A 26,960-nucleotide genomic window follows, 5' to 3' on the forward strand; every position below is an offset into this window, starting at 1 on the left:
GGATCGAGAGTCCGGAGAAGAGAAAGAAGCCGTGTTTGCTGACTCGACGACACCGGGGGTCACATGTCACACGCTGACCAATGGTGGCCCGTTGTTGGGTCCTCCTCTGTCTGTTGTTTTGATCGGGCTGAAGCCCTCTACAGGTGATCCAGGACGGCCAATGCCGGGCTCAGTGGAGACAGATGATTCAAATGTAACTTCCATCAGGTCCAGATCTGGTTTTAAATGTCTGTGCAGGATGTGTAGAAACTCACGTGACTGAATTACTTACCGTCCAGGGTCAAACATCCCTTATTGATATCTCTTTGGTGATTATTGGAACAATCTGAACATTCAGCAATTCACTGCTGCTGCTGATTGATTTATTGATGAGCTGATTGGATCTTTTTTTGATGGTTATTGTAGACTCAGCTTGTATGAGGATGTTCTGTGAAGAAAGCTGGTGATGATCACTCTGACCACAAAGTACACTCAGACCCACAGGCATCATTAATCTCATCTTTATAGAAAAACCATAAGGTTACAGATCAGTTTTTGTTTTTTGTTTTTCCCTCCTGCCACAGACATCAACAAAGACAGTAACCGATGAAAGTAAAAATATTTCAGCATTATGTTTAAATCAAAATTTGTAAACTGATTCATCGAAGAATCAAACTCAATCATTCTTTTCTCTCTTCTGTGTTTCACTATAGAAAACATTAATAAACTTATTGCATTATTATTTTCAGATTAACTCTTTTCTGTAAATTCTCTTTTAGTGCATTGTGTCATTTTTTGGCCTCATCTTAAACATATAATAGTGCAACCAGACAAACAGCAGAGGTCAAAATACCCATCACCCCCAGACGGCCCCAAAAAAAAATCTAATTAAAATAAAATAAAAAGACTTGATTGAACTGATGACTAGAAGTTAAAATATTTACAGGTTTGACCTTCATTAAACGCCAGTTTTAACATTTAGTTTCAAAGTGACAAAATACATTCCCATGATTCATTTCAACAATAAGAGCCTCCTCAGAGTAAACGACCAACAACAAACGACTGAACAACAAACAAAATTTAACAACAAATTAACAACTTCCTGTTCTGTTATCTGCCAAACTAAACACGGACAATAAAGTCTGACTGAAACTCTTCATTCAAACTTTATTGGACGAAAGAAAATTTGATGATGAACGTCACTGTGATGGGACTTTTAGTGCTAAGTGAGCTCTGATTGGACGGTTCCACCTGAGCAGGCGTGTCAGCAGGAAGTTAGTTTGAATCTTTTCCTACACTTCTTAAAGGAGCAGTCCCACATTTTACACAAATCTCCTTCAACATCTTTAAACAAAAAACACCCGTTGACAGGAAGTCAACTGCGGACAGGAAGTGACCTCACTGTTTGTTGTCCAGTCTCAGGAAGCGCTGAGACTTCTGTCTCGCCATGCGGTGCTGCTGCTGCGCCACCTGAGCCTCTGATATGGATGTTTGCAGTGCCTGTAGGTAACCATGGCAACCAGGTGAGAGAGGGGCCACATGCAGAAACATGATGTAAAAACATACACACACTGACAGTACCTGAGCAGTGTTAGTGTCTCTGAGCTGAATCTTCCTCACTGACTCCTCATCTCTCTTTGTTGGCAGCTTCAACCTCTGCTGCTCCTGATACACACACACACACACACACACACACACACACACACACACACACACACACACACACACACACAAAACAAATTATAGAGAAACAGTGAAGTGTGATACATCCTGTCATTGCCTAAAAAACACAGATGGGATACAAATGGTGAAAAATAGAGGATCCAACATCTCATTCTGTTTCACATTTATTTCATGTTTTTTTCCAGGTACTGTTCAGGTTTATTTCAGGTTTATTTTGGTACCTTGCAGTAGATCTTCAGCTCAGATCCCGTCACAGCTGGAGGACGATAGAAGTTCTCAAACAAACACTCCCACTCTTTGTTAAAATGACCCACAAAGTCGATCTCCTTCACACACATGACCCTCCTACACAGCAACACAAACAATAAATAATACTGTAAAACAAAAACAAATACAACAACATTGTAAGTGTTTTAGTCTGGAGGTTTCTGAGGTTAGAGGTCAGTGAGGGTCTGTACCTGTTGGTGACGATGATGGTGGACTTTCTGTGTCCAGGATATGGACAGTGATCTCTGAACACTTCACCCTCCAGCTGTTTTATCTCTGAACGCTGGAAACACAAACACAAAGTGGTGAAAACACACAGTCCTGTATCTTATTTTATCTCTGCATCTTTATGTTCATTTACCTCCACCTGAACCTCTGTAACCTCCATCTATAATGCAACCATACAGGTGGTGTTGGAGTCCTTGCCAGGTTTCAAGAGACTAAGAAGGCTTCATCTGTCTCTGTCTTCATCTCTCTGTTCTTCCTCTTTCTCTCATGTCCTGATCTGTTTTCATCTGTTTCTCCTCTGTTCCTCCTCTCCATCTTCCTTCACACCTGCAGCATGTTTTTACTACAAAGCAGGAAATATATTTCCACTTTTGTCCTTCATGTTGCTTTTCCCTCAGCAGCTCAAACCTGCAGCAATCTCGATATGAACTGATCTCTCACTCAAACATAAGTCGGTTTGTTTTTGCACAGAAACGCCTTCAGCTCTGATGGTAGATAAGATGGATGAACTCAGTTTAGCAGGTGTTCACGTACACCACCAGCCAAAAATGTCACAACACTACCATTTCCCACGCAGATCAGGTCCAGTGGAAAATCTTTAGTGGTAGGAAGGTAAACTTTCCGAGGTTCAAAAAACAAGTTTAGGTCATTAACAGCTGAAAACCACCGACATTCAGATAAAACAGGACAGTAGTTAACTAACAACTCTTCTGCAGCAACAGAGGAAATTGACCCCCCAGTGCTACAGTACAGGTCACAGCCCCCACCCCCACCACCACCACCACCACCACCAGGCACACCCCTTCCCCCATATGTATCTCATATGTTTGCAGACCTAAGAAAGGACAGTGTTAGTAAGGAGAGCAGCTTTATTAAAGTTGAGGTTTGGACACTGAAGTTACAGACGTCACACACTCTTACTGCTCAGCCGACAAACACACAGAGTTATAGGTCAGAGGTCATGCTGACAGTGATGGATAATATCAGACTGAATCATACAAAGAATATATCATCACAAAGACTTCAATATTAACTAACATATTCATATACAAGTTTATAATTAATTCAAAGCTGATGCTACAGTTGTTTACAAAAATATTGCTACGAGCTACGGGAGATAACACATTTATCACAGATTCATAGTAAAATAATTTGCACTGCCTGTTATTTTTGTCTGGACAGATAAATTATAAATGGCTATAAAGAAAAACTATCATACAAACTATTATTTATAAATGGTTATAAACAGAAATAAAATAAATAAGTATTTCAGAGATGAAAAGCTTTGCATCCAGAGAAAAGTAATAAACTTAGAGCTGAGTGTAAAAATGTTTGAGGTATGAGAGAGGATATTAGTTTTTGCATGCATAGAAACCTGAATTATCTCAGCACAATATTCATAGATTCATGTTTATATAACAATATTTATAGATTAATGTAGAAATGACCACATCTGTAGGATGAGAAATTAACTTTAAATGCACTTGAATGATAAAGTGGATCCACCCAAACCCTGTTTATTCCTCATCCGGCTGCATGTGACACAAACACAAGAGGAAGAAGAGGAAAAGGAAGAAGAAGAAAACACGAGATTAGAAACAGAAACCAAAAGAATCCACAGTGTTTTTCAAAAGGAAACTCCACAAACTGTGACACATTGTTCTTGGAGGGCAACAAACAGTCCCACTGGACGGGTGACTTCACTTAGAATTAATTTTACTGTTATGAGTTTGTGTTCTGAGCTGTGAAGATATTAAATCACAGATGATGCTGTGGTTGAGAGCCTGAAGTTTTGTTACTGACTGAAGAAACTTTAAAGATTAGAACAGAAAACAAAATATTTTGTGGATTTTGTGGAGTTTCCCTCCAAAAAATACAAAAAGTATTTCCTGTGTTCGATTTTAACTTTCTGTTGGAGTGGTCTCTAATTTTTCAATTCAAGGGTTGATGGACAGAGTGAGGAGTGTTAACAGAAAGACAGCGGAGTGTTAATATAAAGAGTGGGGAGTGTTAATGGGGGAGTGTTTAAGGGCATAGCTGGGAGTATTAATGAGGGAATGGGGAGTGTAAAAGGCGCTGTAATGATTTGGTGTCAGGACCTCAGAGGAGATAAATTTTCATTTAGTATTTTGTGTTTCTGCATATCTGTATTTCATGTCGGACTGAATTTGTGTTTAATATTTTTCTGTTTTAATTTGTGAATATTCAGAGTGGGTGAAGTGCAGGTTGTTTTAAGAACAGAAACAAAATAAACTGAACCGACCATTGTCACACAATGCTCTGACCTAATCTCACACTGTTTCCACCCAGGAAGTGACATCATGTCGTTACAGAATCAAAGTAAAAGTGTTTTCAAACCTGGAAAAGGTCAAAACCCTGCGACTCCGTCAGGTCATACGGTCGGATGATCCCGTCCTCCCTGATCAGACGCACCGGACGAAGTTTGGTCACTTCCTCTGTCGACTCTGCCACTCTACACACACACACACACACACACACACACACACACACACACACACACACACACAGACACACACAAAGATCATTTGTCTGTTTAGAAATCACTTCACCCACCTCCACCTGAGTGACTAAACATCATGATCATGCCACTGAGCTGAAACAGGCACGTCCTCTGTTTAACCTGAGTAACTTTGTTAATGTGATTGAAATCAAAATGCTGAAAACTGAAACATGAAGAAGAATCAGATCAGAGAAGTTTGACTCTCTGAGTGACACAGTTCAGATGTAAAGAAGCTGCCTCAGGGTTCAGTAGGTGAGCTGCTCGACTTAAATTAAACAGCATAGTGTTGGTACAAACTGCAGATCAGATCAAACCTGAAGCACATTCAGAGTGAAGCAGGTTCATGTTTAATGCACACGATGCTGTTAGAGACTTCATATCTCACCTTTCATGACCTCTACAGTGACAGCATGAAACAGTAACGTTCAACAGGTTATTATGAACTGACTGATGTGTCACATGACAGATGGAGCCTCCGAACAGAGGAGGAGGAAGATGATTACTGAGGCTGCTGGGAAATGTAGGAACTAGAAGCAGGTTGTCGAGACAGTCACAGATTTACTAAAATAGAAATGTTTAAATGTGTTTTATTAGAAGCTGCAGTTTGTGTCAGAAATGATACAGTGTGCAGCTTTTTTACAGCTGCAACACTTTAATTCTTTCACAATATTCACATCTATTCCCAAATATTTACTGGTATTCCTGAGTATTTGCTAGTAGTAGTATTTATTAATATGCAGACACACTTGGTAATATCTATATGTATCTATACATGTTTAAGTACTTTACCTTTACTCACATTTACATGTTTACAAATATTTACCTTTTAGTCGTATTTTCACTCTTACATACACGCATCAAGTTTTACAAACTTCAAAATTTTACTAGCAGCAGTTTTCTCTCTGATGCAGCTTTAAGCAAACTGCTCTGGGAGCTCCCCAACAAACAAACAAACAAACAAACAAACAAACACTGAAGCTGTTAGTGTTTCTTCACATCACCAGTTTTAACCAGAAACAGCCTGGCAGAACCATGTGATCATTCATTCAGCCAATCCCTGAGGAGAGAACAGGTGATGCCGGATTCATGCTTCTGTGCACCAACGCAGAGAAGGGGTTTATGGGTAATCTTAGTTTACAGAGGCTCTCCAACAATCACAGTCTCATCTCACTGCATAGTGTCAACCTCTGTTCCAAATAAGCTGATTGGTCGATTCTTCTTCTGTCAGTAGGCGGTTTCAAAACGGAGATGAAAACTAAACGCATGTTTAAATAAAACTGCCACGTAAACACATCTGAGCACGATGTGTCGCACTGAACCTACATGAAACTAGTCGGGCTCAGGTCAGGGTTGTTAACACGAAAAAGAGGATCTGACTGAACAGACCTGACCGAGCTGGACGACCATGCAGTCAAGAGGATGACACTACAAGGAACAGCTGGAGCTCACCTGTGATCCAGGTAAGACCTGAATCCTTCTCAAACCGACATTCCAACAAAAAAACAATCAAGACAAAGATCAGTATGAAGGTTCCCATGTTGAAAACGTCTGTTTGAGCCCTAAGGTCATGCCTGGGATTCAAACTTTGAGACGCCGTGACCTGCCATCGCCTGACACCCCCCTCCCTCCACCCTGGACAGCTGACTCTCCTCAGGGTCGTGGCCTCTCGACTCATGATGCTGCAACAAGCTGGGGGCGTGGCTTACAGAGGGGCGGGACTGGTAGCAGAGTTAGAATGATGGATGATGTGACGAGCATGAATGAGCTGAGGACACGATGGATGAAGTTTTTATCTGTGACACGATGCAGCGTCTTACCGTTCGTCTGCTGCACAACGACAACCACATGCAAACGTACAGAATGCTGCTCGTTAAAGCTCAACTCCTCCATCTCACTGCTTCATCTGGATAATCAGCTGATCACTGGAGTCAAATATCATAATCAAGATACTGTGGAGAAACTTATTCCTGAACCACAGGAGAAGAATAAAAGTTTCACTTTAGCAGTTGTGATTTCAGATGAGCAGTGATTAAAGGAGCTCAGCTTTAACATATTTCATGTAAAATACTCACACACCAAAATGACACGAAAAAGAAAGAACAAAACTCCCGGCAACACCGACAAGAGACAGAAAACAAAAGCAGAAAATGTGAAAATTAGTGAGCAGACAAGAAGAACAGAGGAGACAACAAACGTTGTGAAGCACACCGACAACACAGGAAGTTCTTCTATAAGCAGAACACTGGAAACAGAGTACGAATAAACAAAGTCACACAGAAACTGTCGGAGAAAATAAAGACGTGGACTGACGCTTGTACTGTACCTCTGGATGCCCTGGAAGGTGCTGCTGGCCATGTCCACGATGCCGCCTGTTGGCCGGGCGACTACGCCCACCAAACCTTTACCGATGCCTTTAAAGAATCCTGCTGCCCCCTCCTTCTTAGCCCCTACAGACAGACAGAGAGAGACAAATGTATTTTTGTGTATTTTATTCAAACACCCATTAACTGCTTCAGTTGATGATCAGGTCTGGACTCTTCAGGGTCTAATCTGTCTTTTTACTGCCTCCTCCTCCATCTGCCTACACTTAAATCGGTTTTGTTTGACTTATTTAAACTTATCCAAACAAGCACAACATTTGTATATTCCACCTGTGCTCTGTAAATACATTGACCTGACATGTTGAAACCAGTAGTTTGGATATAGAAGCAGAGGAACAATTACCCTCAACAGGTTTGGTGACGATGCCTGTGACTCCACCGACGACTCCCTGCAGAGACAGAAACTATTACTGAGCTTCATCTGTTCATAAACTGACATCGGGATCTGTGCTGTGAGTCTCTGTACCTTCAGCAGTCCTTTTCCTCCTTTAGCCAGACTCTCTCCAAAGTCTTTGGGTGGTCGGTTCATCTCCTCTCGTCGTTTCTGCTGGTACTCTTTATCCATGGTGATGGCCGCCAGACCTTTACCCACCGAACCTGTAATCCTGGACACCATGCCTGCAGCTCCACCTGCAGGACACCAGGAGGAGGAACAGTCAGCTGACACTAACTAACCTGATCAGACATTTACCCAGTCCTCCACAGATTATCGTCTCACTCCTGCAACACTGTCAGACTCATGGATCCATTTTTTTAAATAAAGGATCAGAGTCATTAAACCAGTGATGTCTGTTTTTATTCCACAGTTTTCCTCTGTGGTCCTCTGGCCCTCTGACAGTTGGCTGGCAGACTGGAGTGTGTTATACTATCAGTTGACTAACACCTAGAAACACACTGAGGTTCCATCAAATCAGAGAAGTGACCAGAAATCCTCTTGACCAAAAAAAGGTTTCATAAGTTAAAATCTGAACAGGACTAAATGTCTGCTGAGATCAGAAGTGTTTTATGTGACTGAATTAACACAGTAACTGAGTCAGATTTCTGTGACAGCTCTTCTTCACACTTTACTGGTTATTATTGGAGTTTCTTACCGACAGTGTGACCCAACAGGCTGCGGACTCCGATCACAAAACCTTCAGCAAACTCCTCCGGACCCTGAACAGCTCCCTGAAAAAACACCAGTTCACTTTATCAACGGGAGAGTCATTATACATGAATGATAATTTAAAAAAGCTGTAATCCAGGTATATCCAGTATAACGTCATCAGTAAGTATATTCTGACTCCAATAGTCTGATAGCAGAAACATTTAGTTTGGCTTCTAATTTAAACTCCATCAACACTTTTCCATCATGACTCAGAGGAAAGGATGTAGCTGAAGGAAACTTTATTTACCTGGAAAGGTTCGTAGAAGAAGGCCTCCACTCCCTCAGACAGACCTCTGATCAGTCCAAATGGATTTCCCAGGACGTCCAGACCCAGAACCAGAACATACATCTGCCTCAAGAACTGCAGTCAGAAAAACACCATGATTTTAAAATCCTTTCAAAGTTTTCAGTCAAAGGCTGTTTAGAAGTTGGACTTTCAACAAACTCGACACCACCCTGAGACAGAAGCTGCTCCACCCTGAAGACCACACAGCTGAACATCAGCAGACCAGCGTGGTGTCTGATGCAGCAAAGACTCCGATATAAAACAACCATTGAACAAGACAACACAGGAGGGAAGAACTGAAGAGGAGTTTTAGATAAAGAGATGAAATGTCTTCAGGACTCTGAGGATTGAAATGTTACCTGTTCACTGTAGTGTCGGACCACCGCCCACATCAGCTTGTCTCTACGGTAAAACTGGTACTTCACCTCGAAGAAAGCAAGTCTGTCAGAGACAGAGAGAATCAAACACCACATCAGACCAGACAGGAAGAGCAACTTTTACTTTGGCGAGATAAAGCAGAAATGTTTTCTCTCTCTGGTCTGTGCAGACTCAAACTGAGAGCAGCAGTGTCTCACTTGAAGATCAGGTCGTCGACGTCGGTCAGCGTGGCTCCGATACTTTTCAGCAGCAGATTAAAGGACTGAAGAGCTGCCGTCTCCTGAGCTGAGTCGTCACCGCTGGAGCCCAGAGACAGACTGAGATGGAGCTGAAATAAAAACAGAGACAGACTGAGAAGGCAAGGTTCAAGCACAGGTTCAGATTTCTTCCCACAGACACTGAACTGTTCAGGTCTCTCTGTGTTTGTTGAAATCAACACTTGCCACTCAACAGTTGTCGACTGGGGTGTTGAAGAAAACTGCAGAGAGAACAGTTTTACAGATGTAGAGGTTTGAACTGTGTGTGTCTCTTCACCTTGATGGGTGAGATGTGGAAATGTTCGAAGAAGCTGAGTCCTGATGTGTCAGTGAGCGACGCCTCCATCAGCTCGGCCTGCAGCAGCTGCAGATCTTTCTCTATCAACCGTGACTGAAACACAAACACCAGCTCAAACACGTCTGACGTGAACCCTCTGTGTGCTGTCTATGTGTCAGGGAGGCAAACCCACCACCCGATGCCTTGCTCTACCTTCTGTTTGTCGGCCTGCGGGTCAGCAGCAGGTGTGAACAGAGCCAAGATGGCTCCCAGGAAACCCTGGTCGATCTTAACTGCCATCTCCTGAACCAGAGCCATGAAGTACCTGAAGTACACACAAACATTAAAAACACAGTTTAGAGGAGTCTCACATTCTCTGACAGTCGTGGTTAAAGAAACCAGTCGGCTGTCAGTCTCATGTTACTGAGTCTTCATCTTCATCACAGCTGTCTGATGCCAAAACAAGCAGCTGAGATACAAACACAAGAAGCATTCAACACAGACTGAAGTCTGATTTTTTAAGAGGAGTTCTGGGAAACCTGCTGGCGGACAGCAGCTGTGAAGGAAGCTGTTGGCCGAGGAGACTCGTGAAAGTACAGGACTTAGTCCAGACTGTTGTCAGCAGGGAGAAGATGTGGACTAGGGACACTGTCAGATGGTGGAAAGAAAACTTGAACCAGACTGACTCATGCAGAGCTAGAAGACGTCCATTTCTCTGGTGGGGTCACTGAGGGAGTTAAAAGGCTCTTCAGTAGCAGCAGGTGTGGATGATACTGAAAGCTCTGGACTCTGTGAGGCTGTGGACTCTGGCTGTGGGCTGGGGATGTTTACATGTTTTAAAAACAGGACTGGAGGCTGATCTCTTACTCACTTGAACTGCATGACGCTGCTGTGCTGGTTGAACCTGGTGATGATGGACACGTCGATGAACGGCTTTGGCTCTGTGGCGACAAAGAGTTAAAGGAACTCATCACAATGACAGACAAAGGTCAAAGGTCAAACTGAATCAGACACAAACATCTCTGATGGGGGGTGGGGGGTTAGATTAAAGACTCACCTGAGTCCAGAGCGATGGACTTTGGAGGAGGAACTGGATGGAAGACGATGGGAAAGATGGCACCTGGCAGCTGGTTGTCCACCTGCACACAGAAACCACGTCAGCCATGCAGATGAGTGTTGGACTGGTGTGTGTGAGTTTAGGTGTGTGTTTGTGTGTGTGTGTGTGTTTACCTGCAGCCAGTGCAGCTGAGCTCTCAGGCTGCGTTGGTGCAGCGACTGTTTGAACTCCACCTGGATCCCAGACAGGAAGTTCCTCCTCACCTGGCAGGAGAACGGCTGACGCATCATCATGGTGGCTCCGCTGAGGTTAACCTGACGACCAGTGACATCACACACTCTCAGTCAGCTCGTTGGACAGACAGTAAAAAACAGTCACAATGTGTTTCTGCTGCGTGTGAGAGACTGAGGGGTCTGTATGTTTGTATACAGTCTGTTAATGAGCGTGTTGACCTCTGACCTCCACGTTCGTCTCCAGTTTGACCCAGCCCTCCTCCGTCTTCCCGCTCAGCTGACTCTGGTAGGTTTTCTCCAGCAGGTTGATGTTTTTCTGACTGAACGGCTTCCAGCGATTCTTCGGCTTCATCTCCCAGACCACACCGGAGCTGTAACACACACAAACACACACACACACACAGACACACACCTGAGCTGTGACACTGACACACACACACACACACACCTGAGCACACAGAGGTCTCAGGTGATGTCTTGGTGTTTACCTGCTGACGTGTTTACCTGGTAATGCCGATGTAAGCGATCTCCTGCCGCCCAGTGTTATTGATGAGCGACAGTCCGAGGTTTTGCAGCGACACCTTCACTTCCTGTTGAAACTGTTCCAGCTCCTCGGCCTGCCGAGCCTTCGTCACCACGCCGACGTCCTCGGTGAACAGCACCACACGCTGACGTCCGTCCAGGAAGGAAACCCAGTGCACCTGAGACAGGCTGTCGTAGGAGAACTGTCCGACCTCGTCCTGAACCAACAGAGACTGACTGTCAGTCAAAAGGCTTTATAGAAAAATGAGCTGTAGTGTACGTGACTGTCTCCACCTGGTTTCACTAGTGTAACAGAAAGTGTGGATATTTAAACCTGAATTAAGGAGCAGCAGAACGTATCAGCTGATACAGTTGTTGTAACTAAAAAGCTTTTTATTACCACATCCAGCAGACAAAGAGCAACATGATCGTCCCGCTGAGTCAGTTCCTCAGGGTTCTGTTCTCTGTCCTCTATATTTTCAATTTGGTTAAAGCTGGAGTAATTCATTTCTTTGACCACTTGTGGGCAGAAGAACAACCTTGAGTGACTCCGACCTTCACGTTTAACTTCTGATCAACTTGAATCATATTTCCACATCAAACAGTTACAGAACACAATGACTGATGAGGATGATGTTTTATGTTTGTGTGCGTCAGACCTTCAGCAGGTCCAGTTCTCCTGAGTGCTCCATGCAGCTCCAGCTGAGTGTTCGGACGCCTGCCGGGTCGTCCCATGCAAACCGCCGAGCCTGGCCTGGTTTCAGCTCATGAGCCACCGCTGAGCCGCTGAGGAAGAGAGAGGAGGTGGTTTGGTTTCCATTAAACAGAAAAGTTTCAGCACTGATTTCTAAATATCATGATATATGCTGAGAGCACTGCTGCCGTCACCTTTACTTCCTGTTTGAATCTGTTGTGGACTCTGGTGTTTAACATTTAACTGACAATATGAATTTTCACTTCACTACACAGAGGCAGAAGAAACACAGTAAATAATAATCTCAATTTTCCTTATGGACAGCAAAGATCTGCATGAATCATAACACAGAGAAAAGAAGAGGCAGAACTCAAAGACTTTACTGCAGCAGGAAATAATCTGCAGCGTCAACGCTAAGAGCTTAACTTGGTGCAGGGGTTATTTGCACCCCCATGGCCCCCGGGAGCTGTGTCACACACCAGGTGAGGGCTCAGACCAGGAGGGACTCAAGAACCCCGATGAAGAAGCAGAAAGCTACCAACTGCAGATCAGATAGACCAGGACCTCCTCCTGGAGTCAGGCCTGGGAGGTGGAGCTCACATCTACACATAACACTGGTTCTGAAACTAAACTCCTGGTTAAAACTGGACTCTCTCCTTCTTCAAGAATGTTCCTGGTACCAGAACAACATCAACCAGGGTCAAAGCCTTCCTGTCAGTTTGTGAAACCTGTGTGTGTTGACCTCTGACCTCTGTCTGTAGCTGATGGTGACCCAGGGCGTGTGGTTGAGCAGCAGGGCCGGAGCCGCTCCGTCATAATAATCACTGAAGCTGATGACGGTGGAGTGATCAGAGATGTTGACGTCCACGATGATCCCACCACACTGAAACACACACACACACATAGAAAGCCCTGAGATGCAGTGAAGGATGAGAGAATCGGCAAATGTGATTGGTCGAGCAGAGACACCGACCACGTCCAGGCTCAGCAGGGTGCCACTGTCCTGACGGTTGAAGAAGAAGAACTTGGAGGTGGATTCAGATCCGACCACACGGACACACAACTTCCCCGAGCTGTTCTCCGGCCACAGAGGGAGGCACTGCAACACAACAACAGCAACACAACAACAACATAAACTGCACAGCAACAGAGAAACAAAGACATGCTCAGGTTGTAGATCAGTTCGAATCGGTTTGCTTTGTTTAATGGCTTTAAATACAACGGTACCCATGAGCCTCAGCAGCTGTTACTATGGAGACGTGTCAGTCGAGAGCTGTGACATCAGAGTTGTTTCATTCTACAAACTAGATTCTTCATCCCACCAACCTCAGTCTGAAGCTCTCACATTAACACTGACTCTGAGTCTCATTCACCTCGGTGGAGGAGATGTAGTGCCACCTGATGGAGGTCTGACCTGTGACCTCTCCCACCTCCAGCTCATACGACGACTTGTTAACCAGTGTGTAGAAAGGACTCATGGTGACAATCCTCGTCAGGTTAAAACTGCTCATCTGGATACTGACGCCCACCTGAACAAAAACAAAGTGAAGACTCAGACTGCAGCTGCAACTCATCATTATTTCTAATCGATTAATGTTCAAAGGTAAAAAACATAATCAAAAAAACATCCATCATAACTTCCTGAACTCAGTGTGACATACATTCAGTAAATGTCTCATTAAGTAAGAACATGTTTTAACTATTGATTATTCAGTCAACTGAATGTTTCAGCTCCCCTCAGTCTCTTTAATCTGCTCTGATTGACAGTTTGTTGTACTCTGACTGTGTCACTGTCTCTGTCAGCTGATTGTTTGACCTGAGGTCTTGGAAAAGATTCTGAACAGCACCAATGATCTGCAGATGAAGACTGAATTAAACAGTCAAACATTCCACAACAAACAAGTAAGGACTTGGAGTTGAGTTTGCTTTGTCAGAGTTAAATCTCATCTCCAAAACACGCAGTCAAAGACGAAGCATCTGAACACAGAGTTTGACAAAACAAAGTTACTAAAAGCTTTTCATTAAACAGACACTGAGGGAGGTTTTTAGTCACCAGGAAGTCCATGTTATTGGCGGGACAGCGAACGCAGCCGTAACTTCCAACCGTGTCCAGAGAGAAACCATCAGACCAGGAGCTGGTGGAGATGCACAGCTGGAGCTGCAACAAACACCAACACCGGTCAGAACAATACAACACAACACAACACAACGCAAAATGTGGGTAAGAGTTCAGGTAAGACATTCAGATTAAAAACCATAAAAGATTTTGGTCAAAATACAAACAAAAACTCATGATTTCTGATTAAAACCCAAAGAAAGAAACAGCATCCTGCTGCCTGACTTTGTGTGAAAGTCAAGTTCTTTGTACTGCAGTGTTTGTTCAACGTATCCTCAAAGAAAAACATCAGGTGCAGCCAGACTGCAGAGTAACTACACCCTAAATGACTGTTTTACTGTCACATCTCACTGTGGGTAAAGACATGAGCTCGTTCTTTGATGTCTATTTTGAACTCATCTCCTGCAGTCGCTGCTGCTCTGATGCGGTTTATAAATCTGCTGGAGGAAGAGAAACTTCTACAGGATCTGAGGGTGTAGTTACCCTCTGAGGGTTCAGCTTCTGGGCAGTGGGACGGTGTTTACTGAAATCTACCTGATAGCTATTGAAATGAGCTTTGAAGGCATCAGGTCGTCTACCTGTTCAGGTGCTGGTCTCACCTTGCTCTTGCTGAACAGGGTTTTCTTCCTGAAGGAGAACAGGATGATGTCTCTGAAGTCCGCCGGGTGTTTGACGCTGACGTCCTCGGCTCTGTACTGCAGCACTCGGGACGTCTTGTTAATGATCCAGTATGGGCTAAAGAGCGACAGCAGCAGGCGGCTCGGCGTCCTCGTCACGTGAAGGCTCACGTCCACCGTCAGGTTGGTGTCCGAGTCACAGGTGAGACTCGTGGTGATGAACTCGGGCATGTCCAGTTTGATGCGAATGTGTCCGTGCCAGTCGCGGCCCTGATACCTCATCAGCACCAGAGACACCACCTCACCTAAGACGCGAGCGTTCAGCAGGTCTGACGTGCTGCCTTCCTGAAGCTCATAAGAGTCCGCTGAGCTCTGGGGAAGAAAGACCAGATTAGATCAAGTCTGATCCTCTGTTAGACCAGATCAAGTTAAATCAGATTAAATCAGGATGTGTGACACGCTGCCTTCATAAATCTGAGGAAAAGCCAGATTAGACCAGATTATATCAAATCAAACTAGATTAGGTTTCATTAACTGAAGCTAAAATAAATGTTCAGGCTGACTTCACTGACTTCAGTTTGTTGGTTCTATCTAAAGATCTTTTATCATTTCTTTTGGACTCTGAGGAAGAGGTTGTACCTCCATCATGTAGCGAACGGTGTAGGGCAGCAGGTTGCGTAACGTGGCCACAGGGTGGAGGTGGATGACGTAGGCAGGGTCCCAGTCCTCCTCTCCGTGGCTGGCGATGTGTCTCAGATCATCGGGGACGGCCAGTGTGCTGACCATCAGCGGCAGCAGGCTGCCATCATTCGCAGGGCACTGCAGCACCGAACTCACCTCCGAGCTGCGGTGCACCTGCTCCTTCCAGGCCACGCAGGTGGAGGATGGACCGTACTGACCGTCCAGGTGACCCGCTGGACGTATAAACAGCTGACATCTGGAGGACAGAGGGAAAGTGATAAACAGTCAACACATCCTGCACACCAGTGGAAGCACCTGGACCTGCACACCTGCACTCCACCTACACTGACCACTGTCTCCTGTCTGCTGACCTGAAGTCAGGGAATCCATCTGAGTGAGAATCAGTTTCTGCAGGTCAATGATTTACCTGTAACACTGGAATGTCTGCTGTAACAGACAGGAAGTCGTCGTAACACCATGACTGGACATTAACTCAGCAAAGTTTTCAGTCTCGTATCTGGGTTGATTAACTTTTTAAAGATTATTTTCTGCCTTTATGTGATGGATGATATCAGACAGGAACCATGGGGGCAGGGTGGGGGGTGGGTGGGTATGTGGAGAACGCTGTCACCACTCGGCTCCAGGTGGAAAACAAGACACTGTGATGCTACCTGTATGTTTCCAAGGCAACATGAAACTCTTTCTCAGGCTCTGCCTGTCCGACACTCTGCAGACTCCTGGATGTTGTACAATACTTCAGGATGGTGAATGGCACTGAGAAGTGATTCTTTATCTGAAAACAAACACAGATAAGTAAACTCTCGGAGGAAGTGAACAGGAGCAGTAAACTACATGACAGTAAACTGGTAGTTAAACTACACTCTGCAGTCGCTTGCTGATAAATTAGCTACATTCACAACTGAGTTCAACAACTGAAACTACAAACAGTTTAGGGTCTTAAGTGTTTATGACTCAGACCTGCAGTGGAGAGCGGACAGTGATGACCTTGTTGCCCTCTGCGGCGTCGATCTGCAGCAGTACAGAAACCGCCTCCTGCAGCATCGGACCACGGATGTTGTAAAGACGGCGCCCCGGTTTGTCCACAGCGATGTTGGAGATCTCGCTGTATCCAGAGGGAACTGCAGGTTCACAGACACATGTTTATTCACAGACTGTCTCACACATGGAACAGACACAAACAGTGAAGCATGTGGGGAACTCTGACCGATGGTGAGGTTGAACAGGCAGCTCTCCTGCCGCTGCAGAGCCGACAGTTTGCCTCGTGACGACGGCTCAAACACGGAGTGCTCCAGGTCCATGCTCTGATCCACAGACAGCTCGTGTAGTTTTCCCTGTCCCGGTGATCCCACAGGCCTCAGGTTGGCGCTGTGCTGCACGATGAGGGGGATCCCCAGAGAGTTTCTGATGGTGAAGGGGGCCTTCTCCTTCAGAGAGGGATCAAAGGAGGAGGCAGTGCCCTCGGAGAACGCCTGATCAAAACATTCAAAACAGCAATGATGAAACAAATCTATTTCAATCTGTTGTCCACTGTTCAGGTACAGTTTACTCAGTGAATGAATAAAAACAGCATCAATTTAAACAACTCTAGGTTCAGAGGAAAAGGAGGTTCCATCTCCTGCTCTAAGAATCTGACAGACTGTTGAAACTTTCCAGTTTCTGATCATCATCTATAAACTGTTCTGATGTGAGGTTATAGACGATGTCCTGATGCGTTGTACCTTGGCAAGGTTGTAGAAGACGTTGAGGCTGCTCTGGGAGATGGTGATATTCATGGTATCTTTGGAGCAGATGTTGATGGCTGTGCGTGGTTCAGGAAGAATTACAAAGTCATCTCCATGAACAGGACTCTTGTCCTGGACCGGATTGTTCTTCATCTGCAGAGACAAAGATTATTTTGATCAACCTTAAGACTTTTGTTTGGGGAGAACAGAACTGTGCTCACGTGTTTTTGTTAAGCATGGAGTTCATTCATGAACTGTTTTGCTGTGGCAGATACTGGGGGAATATATTGACATATTGTACTTCAGTAAATGTTATTGTCTGGTGAAGGTGCAGGAGCAGGGATTTTAAGTTTATGTAGCCTGTGTATGCAGGTTTACTGTGGTCAGTTTCTCTGTCAAATGTGATTCTGAGTGGCACTCCATCCCAGAGATGTTTAATATACCAGACACAGCACAACACATCAATCCAACAGTTTTACCTCAAGCTCCAGGTTCCATCTGCGTCGGCCTCCATCGACTCGTTCGATCAGAGGTTCCCATACTGCATGGATCTCATTAAAGTAGTTCACCTGCAGACATTACACATCTCATATGATCAAACACTGTTATGTTGTACATGTTTTTTGTCAGTCTCCACCACAGCTGCAATAAAGTAAAATGGGTTAGTGAAGGTGAGTTTCAGTTGTTTCTACTGAACGACTGAATCTATATTCGTCTATAAGTTTTCTAAAAGGTTCATGACACTACGCCTCATGGAAAATATCTAACACTGAGAAGTTAGTGTTTGACTGTTCAGAGATCAGTGTTCTCCTTATAATGTCCTGTGTTACAGGTTCAGGGGTGAAGGCAGGTTCGGGTTTAAAGGACCAGTTCTCACCTCCAGCGTCATGTTGGCACTCAGCTGCAGCAAAGACGACCAGTTTTTGGCCGATCCGTTGAAGGAGGACTCAGCCAGCAGAAGAGGAACTGTCCGATGACCCAAACCAGACTCCAGCGTCACCTGTACCACCTGAGAGCCAACAACTCATCATCAACACAAAACAGTTCTGACTTTCTGAATAAAACTAATTAGAGAAGTTGAATGTTGTGGTACCTTTATCTCAGCTGCAAAGTTTTCGCCCTCGTTGCATCCGTCCTGCTCTCTGAAGCTCTCTGTGACCTCGGTGGCCTGGTCCACCCCCAGGAACCAGTAGTTACAGTTGTAGATGTTCATGGCCGACCACAGGTCACTGGTACCAGCCTTCGAGTCCTGACTCTGCTCGTCACTCTGCTTTGCTGTCATGGCGGCTGTTATTGTCATCACTGTGCTGATGATGAACGGAGAAATCTGCAGAACAAAGGCACACCGATGATGAGTTCACTGACAGCCTGGGCCTCGTTTTATCGTTTCTATCTGTTTCTTTCTCACTTATTTCTGAATATTCTCATTTTAAATGTTATCTGCTAGACTGTTGTGTTTTATAGATTCATAAATAAATTGAAAAACCTTTAACAGATGAACATACCTTGACAATAACTTCCTCTACTATAACAGAGCCACTCAGTGGTTTGTTGGAGTGGGTTTTGGTTTCCAAGGCGACCGAGCAGGGTCTCAACACCTATTGGACAGAATCAGACTGATGAGTCAGCAGCAGTTTGACCTACAGGTGAAGACATGTTGATTTCACCACACACAGGTCAGGTGATTCAGCTTTTCACCTCGCTGCAGTGACACATTAGTGTTCCCCAGGTGTGTCAGTGCACTGTGACATCACTGCTGGGTGTGGTTACAGGTGAAACACAGTGAAAAAGCTGTTCAGTTACATTCATTTCTTGCTGCCATGACACATACAAGTAATAATGTAGCATCAACACAGCAGCTCCCCCTGCTGGAGGAGTCAACCTGCAGGAAAACAGAACAACCTGAGAGACACTGTACTGCTGTGACATCACGTGGTCATGTGATCTTACAGTGGTGACAGCCTTGCCCTCTTTGTTTCGGATGAAGGGGCAGGCGAGGACTTTCAGCTTCCTCAGGTTGGCTCTCATGTTCTGGGACCCGTCGTCCTCGGCCTGCAGGGTGAAGTCACACTGAAACGAGGCCACCAGGGCGGGGGCGTCCGCCTTCATCAGGCTGGCAACAAACACCACCTCCGGATCCACCACCACCGCCCGCAGACGAGTCCTCACCATGGAGGCTGCAGAGAGAAGACAAACAGGCGACGGTTTAATAACTGAAGAAAGGTTCCTGGGTTTTATTGTAGTTTTTATTTTGACACTGAAAAATCAGATTTTTCTCTTTTGACTGAGAGCTGTATTCAAATCAGTCATGTCAACATAGAGCAGAATCTCAGTGGAAAGTTTCCAACATCTGGAGGAATCAGTGTATATGATCTCAGTGGTTTTAGATGTAGGCAGACCCTTTGTGTTTGTGTCTCTGGGTCTTACTGGTCTTGGTGTCGGCTCGGGGCTCGGCAGTCTGTCTGAGCGGCAGTCTGTCGCTCGGTGCAGAGCCGCCGGTCAGACCTGAGGTCTGTGGCAGAGCCTGCAGGAAGAAATCTGCAACGGCCATCAGAAACTCCACACTGGCACACAGGTAGAGTTTCTGCAGGACAGCCACCACCTCCCGCTCTCCACCACTCTGTTGATACGTCACATCGATCATCGCCTCCGAGCTCTCCTCGTCTCTCCGCCCGACCATACTGCAGCCACGAGGACAAACAGAAACAGGTAGAGTTGGGGTGAGTTAAAACAGAGGATTCAACCATAATCAATATGATTACACAGTGATTGATTGGGTTTCCAGGTGTTACTACTATCATACCCACAACTATGACACACACTAATACAATGGTGGTGTATAATGGCTTATTAAAAACCAATCAGATGGACAGAGACCAAACGTGATGTGACTGTTACCGTGACGTCACCCTCTCCATGCCGGTCCTCAGGTCATCCAGCGTACAGGCGGTCAGGACGGTGTTCACCTCAATGTTGCCGCTGGCCTGGATCTTCCCTGAAGTCTTCAGCAGGTGAAGAGAGAACTCGCCCAGTCTGAGGTTCTCCTGGTGCTTGGGTCCCGATGGCTGCAGGGACCAGGACAAACAATCAGACAACAGATCCAACAAGCAGAGAGCTGATCCTGGACCAGCTCCTTCTGAACACAGATACCACCAGGCTGAACCTGAACCACTGATCCTAAACCAGCTGGTCCGTTCATTTCCTGGTTCCTGGCGACTGACCTGTTTTGGGTCGCTGCTGTACAGAACCAGGCCAAGAGACTCAATGTTGAAGTTAAACCTCACAGAGTCCAGAGCTTCATCCACCTCCTCATCACTGCTCACACTCGGCTTCTCAACATCACCTGAAGACATAAAACACAGAGGACTTTATAACTGAGCTGTGACCAAGACGACATAATCATCAAATCTTATTATAAATATATCCAATCAATATATACAAATATTGATTGGACAAATCTGATTCAGCTCTAGTGCTGATGATATAAATCCGTCTGTCAGACCTGCTGGGGGGCCTGCCAGCTGCTCGGAGCTGCAGACTGGCCTCCTCCTGTCTGGGGGTGGCGGGCTCCATACCACCGGCCTCTCCCAGATTCTCCATCAGGATCCTCAGCAGCACCTTCAGGTCGTCCTGACTGAGCTCCACCTGCAGACCGTGTACAGACACAGCAGTTGTTACAGACACAAACACTGACTGACTACAGCTCTTTGTGTGTCCAGTACAGAGACTAGCTTAGCACAAAGACTGAAAGAAGGGGGAAACTGCTGGTGTAGACCAATCCTACGTCCTAATGCAGATGTCTACAAAAACTCTTATGGATCAGATCACTACAGAATTCAGTTTCCATTACACATAGGAGACTGGTGATGCTACAGGAGGCGACTGTCCTCAGAACAAACTGTACCTTCGGTGGTTTACATGTCAACTAAAAACAAGAAACAAGAGTTAGAAACATTTCTGTCAGAAATCAGGTAGTTAGCCTGAAGGTTGATGTTTAATTTCATAAAGGTGTGTTCATGATGATCCTTGAAACAGAAGCTCTCAGGAAAACTACAGATACATGTTGTCAAAAATAATCATCACTCGTTAATGTCTCAAAAGACAAAGACGGTCACTCCTCACTCCTCCAACAACTCCTCCTCCTACCTTCATGGGCTTCAGATCTCCATCAATCTCCACAGCGGCCATCTTCTTGTACCAGGAGGCTGCCAGGTTCCTCTTGATGTTCAGGTGCAGGTTGACTGGTTCCAGCAACTCGCGGTTTGGTTTGTCTGACTCCATACAGGTCCTGGAGGACACCAGGAAACAAGGTTTAACATCTAAACTTAATGTTCATCAGATAATGACACACAAGGTTTGAAGAGCAGAATGACTGAGGGTTCGTTTCATTTTTAAACTTGTCTCTGCAGGTGCAGGCAGAGAACGAATCTTCTTTAAAAGATCGAAATATTTCACATCCTGACAAAAAAACAAGAAATTGTGTTTTATTGTGTTTTTTCTTGTGTCTCTGGATCAGATCTTTGAGGTCCTTGATTGACTGACCTAGAGAGTTTGAGCTGCGTCAGCTGGACGTCCATGTTGTCAATGACGGCGGGCAGCGGACACCCGTCGACCGGCAGCAGAGAGAAGCTGTTCCCCACTGTGATCAGACCAAGGTCCATGACCAGTGCATCATGGGAGGTGGAGGACTGGGGGATGATGATGAGTGGAGCCTTCAGTTTGATGTCCATGGACAGACGGAAACTCTTCTGGGCAAAGTCTCGAACGCTGGATGCCGCCTTCTCCGCCGCCTGAGCAGTTGCAGCGCTCAGAGCTGCTTTAGCCATCTGGAAGTTGCTGGTGAAGTTCTGGATGAAATAAAATAAAGATAAAAATTCAAACATGTGATTTTTTGGTTTGTTCTAAGTCCAGTGATTCAACACAGGAGAGTTACACCTCTACTCTTATGTTTTAAATGTCAGTGGATCTCCTGGTTTCTAACGGACTGTAATAATAAAATCAAACCAGGGCACTGAAACTAAAACTAAACTGAACCACCAGGAAAAATAAAGTGAAGAAAAAAAAATACAGTAAAAATCTGTCCAACCACAAACTAAAATCATATTTGTCTTTCAGTTTGAGCGGCTGTGTTAAACTCACCAGCAGAGACATGACGAACTTGTGCAGGTAGACCACCTGGATGCAGCCCACGTTCAGCTTCACTCTGCCGTCGGTTTTAGAGGTGTCGGCGTAACCGGCCCCCTCGGTGGCATTAGGAGTCAGACTCATGGTGAAGCTGAACACCTCGTCACCCACAATGGAGATGGCCTGAGGAGACAGAGAGGTCAAAGTTCAACAACCTTCCCTCAACCACCACCTTTTGCTGGACAAATTGTTGTCCAGAGTGACAGTAGTCCAGTATAGTCCGGGTCTGTCAGTGAGGTAGTCTGAGACAGTCCAGGGTAGTCTGAAGGAGTCTATGGTGGTCTGAGGGTTACCGTTACGTCATGGTATGAGAGTTCACCGACCTTCTTGTGGATGCTTTTGGGATCAACATTCAGGACGATGAAATCTCGTAGGCGCGCTGATATGTGCATTTGTGGTCCTTGCATCAGTAAAGAGCAGTTAATACCTGAAGGACACAACATATTTGTTAGATCGAGTTGGTGACGACGAACAACAGAAACTCGGCGGTGACTCTGTACCTTGTATCTTGATGTCAGCCATGTTGCAGCTCTGATCGCACACCAGAACGTTGAAGGCTCCCAGTGTTACCATGACCTTCAGGTCGATGACCTCACTGTCTGCAGGTGACACCAGGGCAGCTGACAGGAAACACAACACCACTCGTTAAAGACTGTCAGAACAGTGATTTGTTTACACGACACTTAGACTGGGATTCATTTTCAGCTCATTGTCTGTGTGTGTGTTGTACTGACTGGACTTGGCAGACACCGTCTTGTCCTCTGTCTTTGGTTTGATTTCTCTCTCCTGTGGAAGACGCGCTGCCAGACGACAGGGCTACCGACAGGAAGTTGATAGCTGAGAGCAGAGCCTCAGTGTGGAGCATGACGTCGAGGGAGGTGAAGGTCACCTGGAGACAGAAACAGACAGTTGGATCAGTGACTTCAGAATAATTTACAAGACGTTTCTGGAGTTTGGTTTAAATTACTGGAAGAAGAAGACACAGATGAAATTTTCCTACACAAGAGCATATATGGTGAATAATGTTATCAATTATAAATGCATATTTATAAGGGTTTAAATGGAGTTCTAGTCTTTCCAAATTTTGGGGGAAATTGTGAGCCAATAAAATGAAATGTCAATGGAAATCACTGGTAAAATAGCCATATGACATATCATCTTGATTTCGTAGATTTTTTTCCAGGTTAGTAATGTTAAACCTTTAGCTCCAGCAAACAGTTAGCTTATACTAAAACTAGTTTACACTCAGGTTCCAAGAGACTGCGATGATTGGTGAATACAGAGATGAGCTCATGGCAACGATTGGGATAAGGTTGATTACTAAGAGGTCTGATTCATGAGTTTGAAAGCAGATATAAATCCTCAAGACCTCCACTGTTTTGGCAACACTTAGTAACATCCTTCAGAAATATGAGGCCAGCTGGCCTGTTGACAGAGACTGAGAAAGTAAGCAGCAAAAGGTCTGGCAGCCTCCTCTGTGTCTGACTTGGTCAACATAGTGAGGACAAGCAGCCCACATAGTCACTCCAACATTCAGAAAGTCCCTCTGTTGTCCCTTACACTGCCCCTGAGCAGTAGGATAGAATAACTGTGCCATGTAGCAGCTGCACTGCTGTCTGATAGCGTCAGTCTTCATGAGACAACAACTGGAGCTGAGTGGTTTCAGACCGTACACACAGACTGTACAGACGAATAACAAAAAACATGAACTGATGATCTACAGGTGTCTGTCAGTGTGGATCACTCACGTTGATCATCTGCTCGGTGTTCTTGTAGGTGGTGGAGAAGCTTGGTCCTGAGCGGTCGGCCTGAGAAAACACACAAACAGGTTCAGGAGGTAAAAACACTGAATCTCAGATCTTTGATCCTGCCCTGACAGATGACAGCACACCTGTGTGAACTGAACAGGTCACCAGATATAATGTGAATTTGTGATTTTCATCACCTTGAAATACTGCACTTTGAGCAGTTCAGCTCCAGACTCCACTGAAGAGCTGATGAGACACAGTGGCTCGCCACTCGAGTCTGTAACAAGACAAAACCAAGAAAATCACATTTCTGCTCATGTTTATATGCTTGACTGCACGTACGAGAAAACCTGCTGCTTCTTTTACAGACAGGAGGCTGTTAGGACACCAAAGAAAACACCAAAGGACCCCACAGAAACCACTTCAGGACACAGCATGTAACAGAGGAATTACCACCAAAGCTCTCCTGTGAGGCTCTGACCTTTGAACTCCAGGCACTTCATGGCGATCTTCTTGATGTACATTGTGGCACACATGTCGTACTTCCTGACTTTGGTGTCGATGCCCAGGTGAGCAACGTGAAAGACCAGGAAAGGTGACTCCTTCTGTTCTCTGGGTTTCTTCAGGGTCAACAGCACCTTGAGAGAACACAGGACAGAGTCCAGCTACAGCACCATTTGAATACTAGCTTTGGTTCTTCAGGTGTTTTGCTGCCCTGAGGCCAGCCTGGTGGTCTGACCGGCAGAAAAGTCTGGTATCACTCTACCTCTTTGATTTCGAAGTTGAGGAGAACATTAATGGTGTTTTCAGTCAGAACTCCGTTGGTGGGGTGAATCACTCCAGATCCTGTTTGTAGCGACACCACCTCTACCTGCTGCTCAGCCAGCTCGGCCTTCTCTGAGGAGACAAAGAAGACAGACGTGATGAATCTTCACTCATTCGGCCTGAAGACTTTCTGTCAGATTTCCCATCATGCACTGAGAGTTAACTTACCTTGAGCCACCTGTCTTTTGACATCCATGCTGTGCTCTTTACTTCCCTCCCCGATGTTCTCCACCAAGATCTTCATCAGCACACCGAGATCTTCCTCACCCAGACTCATCTAATGGACAGACGTACAGTTTAATGTCTTACTCTGACAAACAGTTTCATCTCAGTTTTAACAACAGCACATGTGGGACCTACGTTTAGGGACTGAAGGACTCCCTGGACCTGGACACCAGGGATCTTGGTGAACCAGGAAGCAGCCAGGTTTCGGGTGACCAGTAGCTCTAAGTTGATTGGCTGAAGGATCTCAATGTCCGGCTGAGAGGAGTCTGGCCTCAGAGTGGTTCTGAAAACACATTTAAGATTTACTCAGCAGTCTGTTTCTGTCTGTTTGGTCTTCATCATGTTTCAGTTCAGCTCAGAGCAGGAACAGAGGCGTGTTTCTTCCCTGTTAATATCATTTTCCCAGCATCATCAATCAAGTCTCTGTGATCAGTGACTTCTGGAGACTGGGGAACTACAGCTAACATGCTAGCTGGCTACTTCTATTTTCTCTGAACTGGACTGTTTGCCCCCTTCTTTATTAAAGAGTTATTAAAGATGAGAAAAGCTCTGAGCTGGCTGACCACCAGACACCAAGTCTCCAGACTCTATTAACAGCAGGATCAGTCTGATAAACCAGGTCTCTCGGAGCTCAGGTCTATCAGGACGGTTTGTGATTGGTTGGAGTTCACCACAGCTGAACTCAAACAGATTTGAGTTGCGGTGTGACTGGTCCGTAAAGACACTGAAACGACACATCAGAGCTCAAACAACCGTCTCTGCTGAGTCACAATGACCAACACTGATGCTCAGAGGTTATATGTCGATACCTGGAGAGTTTCAGCTGTGTCAGCTTCACATCCATCTTCTCCACCACCGCCGGCAGAGAGAAACCTTCAACAGGCAGCAGAGAAAAGCTGTTTCCCACTGTGATCAGACCCAGATCCATCACCACTGCATTATGGGAGGTGGAGGACTGGGGAATGATGATGAGCGGAGCCTTCAGCTTGATGTCCATGGACAGACGGAAACTCTTCTGGGCGAAGTCTCGAACGCTGGACGCCGCCTTCTCCGCCGCCTGAGCCGTCGCAGCGCTCAGAGCTGCTTTAGCCGTCTGGAAGTTGTCGACAAACATCTGAAGAACAAAAGAAAACAGAAGTGAGACGACAAACAACCTGGTATCACACGATGCAGACTTACAGAGACGCCATGAAGGAGCACAGTCAGAGGGAGCCGATGTGAGGCGTTCACTGTCTGAATTTACAGGTTCATTGCTGTTTCATAAACTTTCAGAGGAATAATATGAACCTTGGATTAGAAACAGTCAAATGGTTTATGTCTTAGCGGTAATGTTCTACATGTTAGTTGAACCTCAGATTCTTGGCATTATTAAAACTTCACAATGTAAATGACAAAATAATTTTAGAATCAAGTATCAGAATAATAAAACATGATTTGTCTCATGTCATTATCAAAGGACCAAAAGTTTATGAAACAAGAATGAAGTTAATAAAGTTCAAAATCGTTGTCAAGGAGGGAAGTGAGGTCACACAGGCAGAGGTCATGTGACTGACAGGGGGTGTGACGGTGTGAATGGTCGGGGAGGGTTAATGATGGCAGCTGTGTGAGATGCATAGCACGCATGGAGGAGGTGAGCTCTGATCATTGTTTAATGTGCATGAGAAGCATTCCCTCATCTCTCTTTCCTCGATCCCTCCATCGTGCTCAGCCCATCAGGTCAGACTCAAATGCAACTTGCAAACATTCAGAGTGTTTGTTTTGACATTCTCAAACTCTCAGACGGGTGGAGTTTACAGTTTTTAGGGGCATGGTGCTTTGAGTTTTTGTTCTGCCTCAGACTTGTGGTGAAGAACAAAGAGGAAACGCGTTAACAGAAGCTGGATTTATGATGGTCAGAGTTTGTGTTGATCAG

At 45.3% G+C, this 26,960-nt stretch overlaps 1 protein-coding gene across 1 annotated transcript in view; it reads right to left on the reverse strand.

The window, feature by feature from the left end:
- Nucleotides 1-484: 484 nt before the first annotated feature.
- LOC108894204 (intermembrane lipid transfer protein VPS13C) overlaps nucleotides 485-26,960 on the reverse strand; it is a 43,012-nt gene continuing 16,536 nt past the window's right edge. Inside the window, 53 exon segments of the mRNA XM_051075845.1 lie at nucleotides 485-1,479; nucleotides 1,561-1,644; nucleotides 1,884-2,007; nucleotides 2,121-2,212; nucleotides 4,516-4,630; nucleotides 7,002-7,125; nucleotides 7,403-7,448; nucleotides 7,526-7,689; nucleotides 8,151-8,226; nucleotides 8,454-8,567; nucleotides 8,852-8,933; nucleotides 9,068-9,198; nucleotides 9,405-9,518; nucleotides 9,618-9,729; nucleotides 10,276-10,345; nucleotides 10,462-10,543; nucleotides 10,635-10,775; nucleotides 10,921-11,065; nucleotides 11,199-11,434; nucleotides 11,876-12,002; nucleotides 12,660-12,793; nucleotides 12,884-13,009; nucleotides 13,284-13,439; nucleotides 13,964-14,068; nucleotides 14,626-15,015; nucleotides 15,283-15,580; nucleotides 15,996-16,117; nucleotides 16,303-16,463; nucleotides 16,550-16,814; nucleotides 17,064-17,219; nucleotides 17,546-17,635; nucleotides 17,944-18,075; nucleotides 18,160-18,393; nucleotides 18,572-18,664; nucleotides 19,017-19,243; nucleotides 19,494-19,747; nucleotides 19,965-20,131; nucleotides 20,288-20,409; nucleotides 20,573-20,711; nucleotides 21,213-21,354; nucleotides 21,609-21,913; nucleotides 22,206-22,373; nucleotides 22,574-22,677; nucleotides 22,751-22,870; nucleotides 22,985-23,039; nucleotides 23,041-23,139; nucleotides 23,999-24,058; nucleotides 24,196-24,275; nucleotides 24,480-24,636; nucleotides 24,765-24,895; nucleotides 24,992-25,100; nucleotides 25,184-25,331; nucleotides 25,858-26,162. Of these exon segments, the coding sequence (XP_050931802.1) occupies nucleotides 1,378-1,479; nucleotides 1,561-1,644; nucleotides 1,884-2,007; nucleotides 2,121-2,212; nucleotides 4,516-4,630; nucleotides 7,002-7,125; nucleotides 7,403-7,448; nucleotides 7,526-7,689; nucleotides 8,151-8,226; nucleotides 8,454-8,567; nucleotides 8,852-8,933; nucleotides 9,068-9,198; nucleotides 9,405-9,518; nucleotides 9,618-9,729; nucleotides 10,276-10,345; nucleotides 10,462-10,543; nucleotides 10,635-10,775; nucleotides 10,921-11,065; nucleotides 11,199-11,434; nucleotides 11,876-12,002; nucleotides 12,660-12,793; nucleotides 12,884-13,009; nucleotides 13,284-13,439; nucleotides 13,964-14,068; nucleotides 14,626-15,015; nucleotides 15,283-15,580; nucleotides 15,996-16,117; nucleotides 16,303-16,463; nucleotides 16,550-16,814; nucleotides 17,064-17,219; nucleotides 17,546-17,635; nucleotides 17,944-18,075; nucleotides 18,160-18,393; nucleotides 18,572-18,664; nucleotides 19,017-19,243; nucleotides 19,494-19,747; nucleotides 19,965-20,131; nucleotides 20,288-20,409; nucleotides 20,573-20,711; nucleotides 21,213-21,354; nucleotides 21,609-21,913; nucleotides 22,206-22,373; nucleotides 22,574-22,677; nucleotides 22,751-22,870; nucleotides 22,985-23,039; nucleotides 23,041-23,139; nucleotides 23,999-24,058; nucleotides 24,196-24,275; nucleotides 24,480-24,636; nucleotides 24,765-24,895; nucleotides 24,992-25,100; nucleotides 25,184-25,331; nucleotides 25,858-26,162 (7,635 nt within the window). The 3' untranslated portion in view covers nucleotides 485-1,377.

The sequence above is a fragment of the Lates calcarifer genome, linkage group LG2 (genome assembly GCF_001640805.2).
Source record: "Lates calcarifer isolate ASB-BC8 linkage group LG2, TLL_Latcal_v3, whole genome shotgun sequence".
In the NCBI taxonomy this organism is placed as follows: Eukaryota; Metazoa; Chordata; class Actinopteri; family Centropomidae; genus Lates; species Lates calcarifer.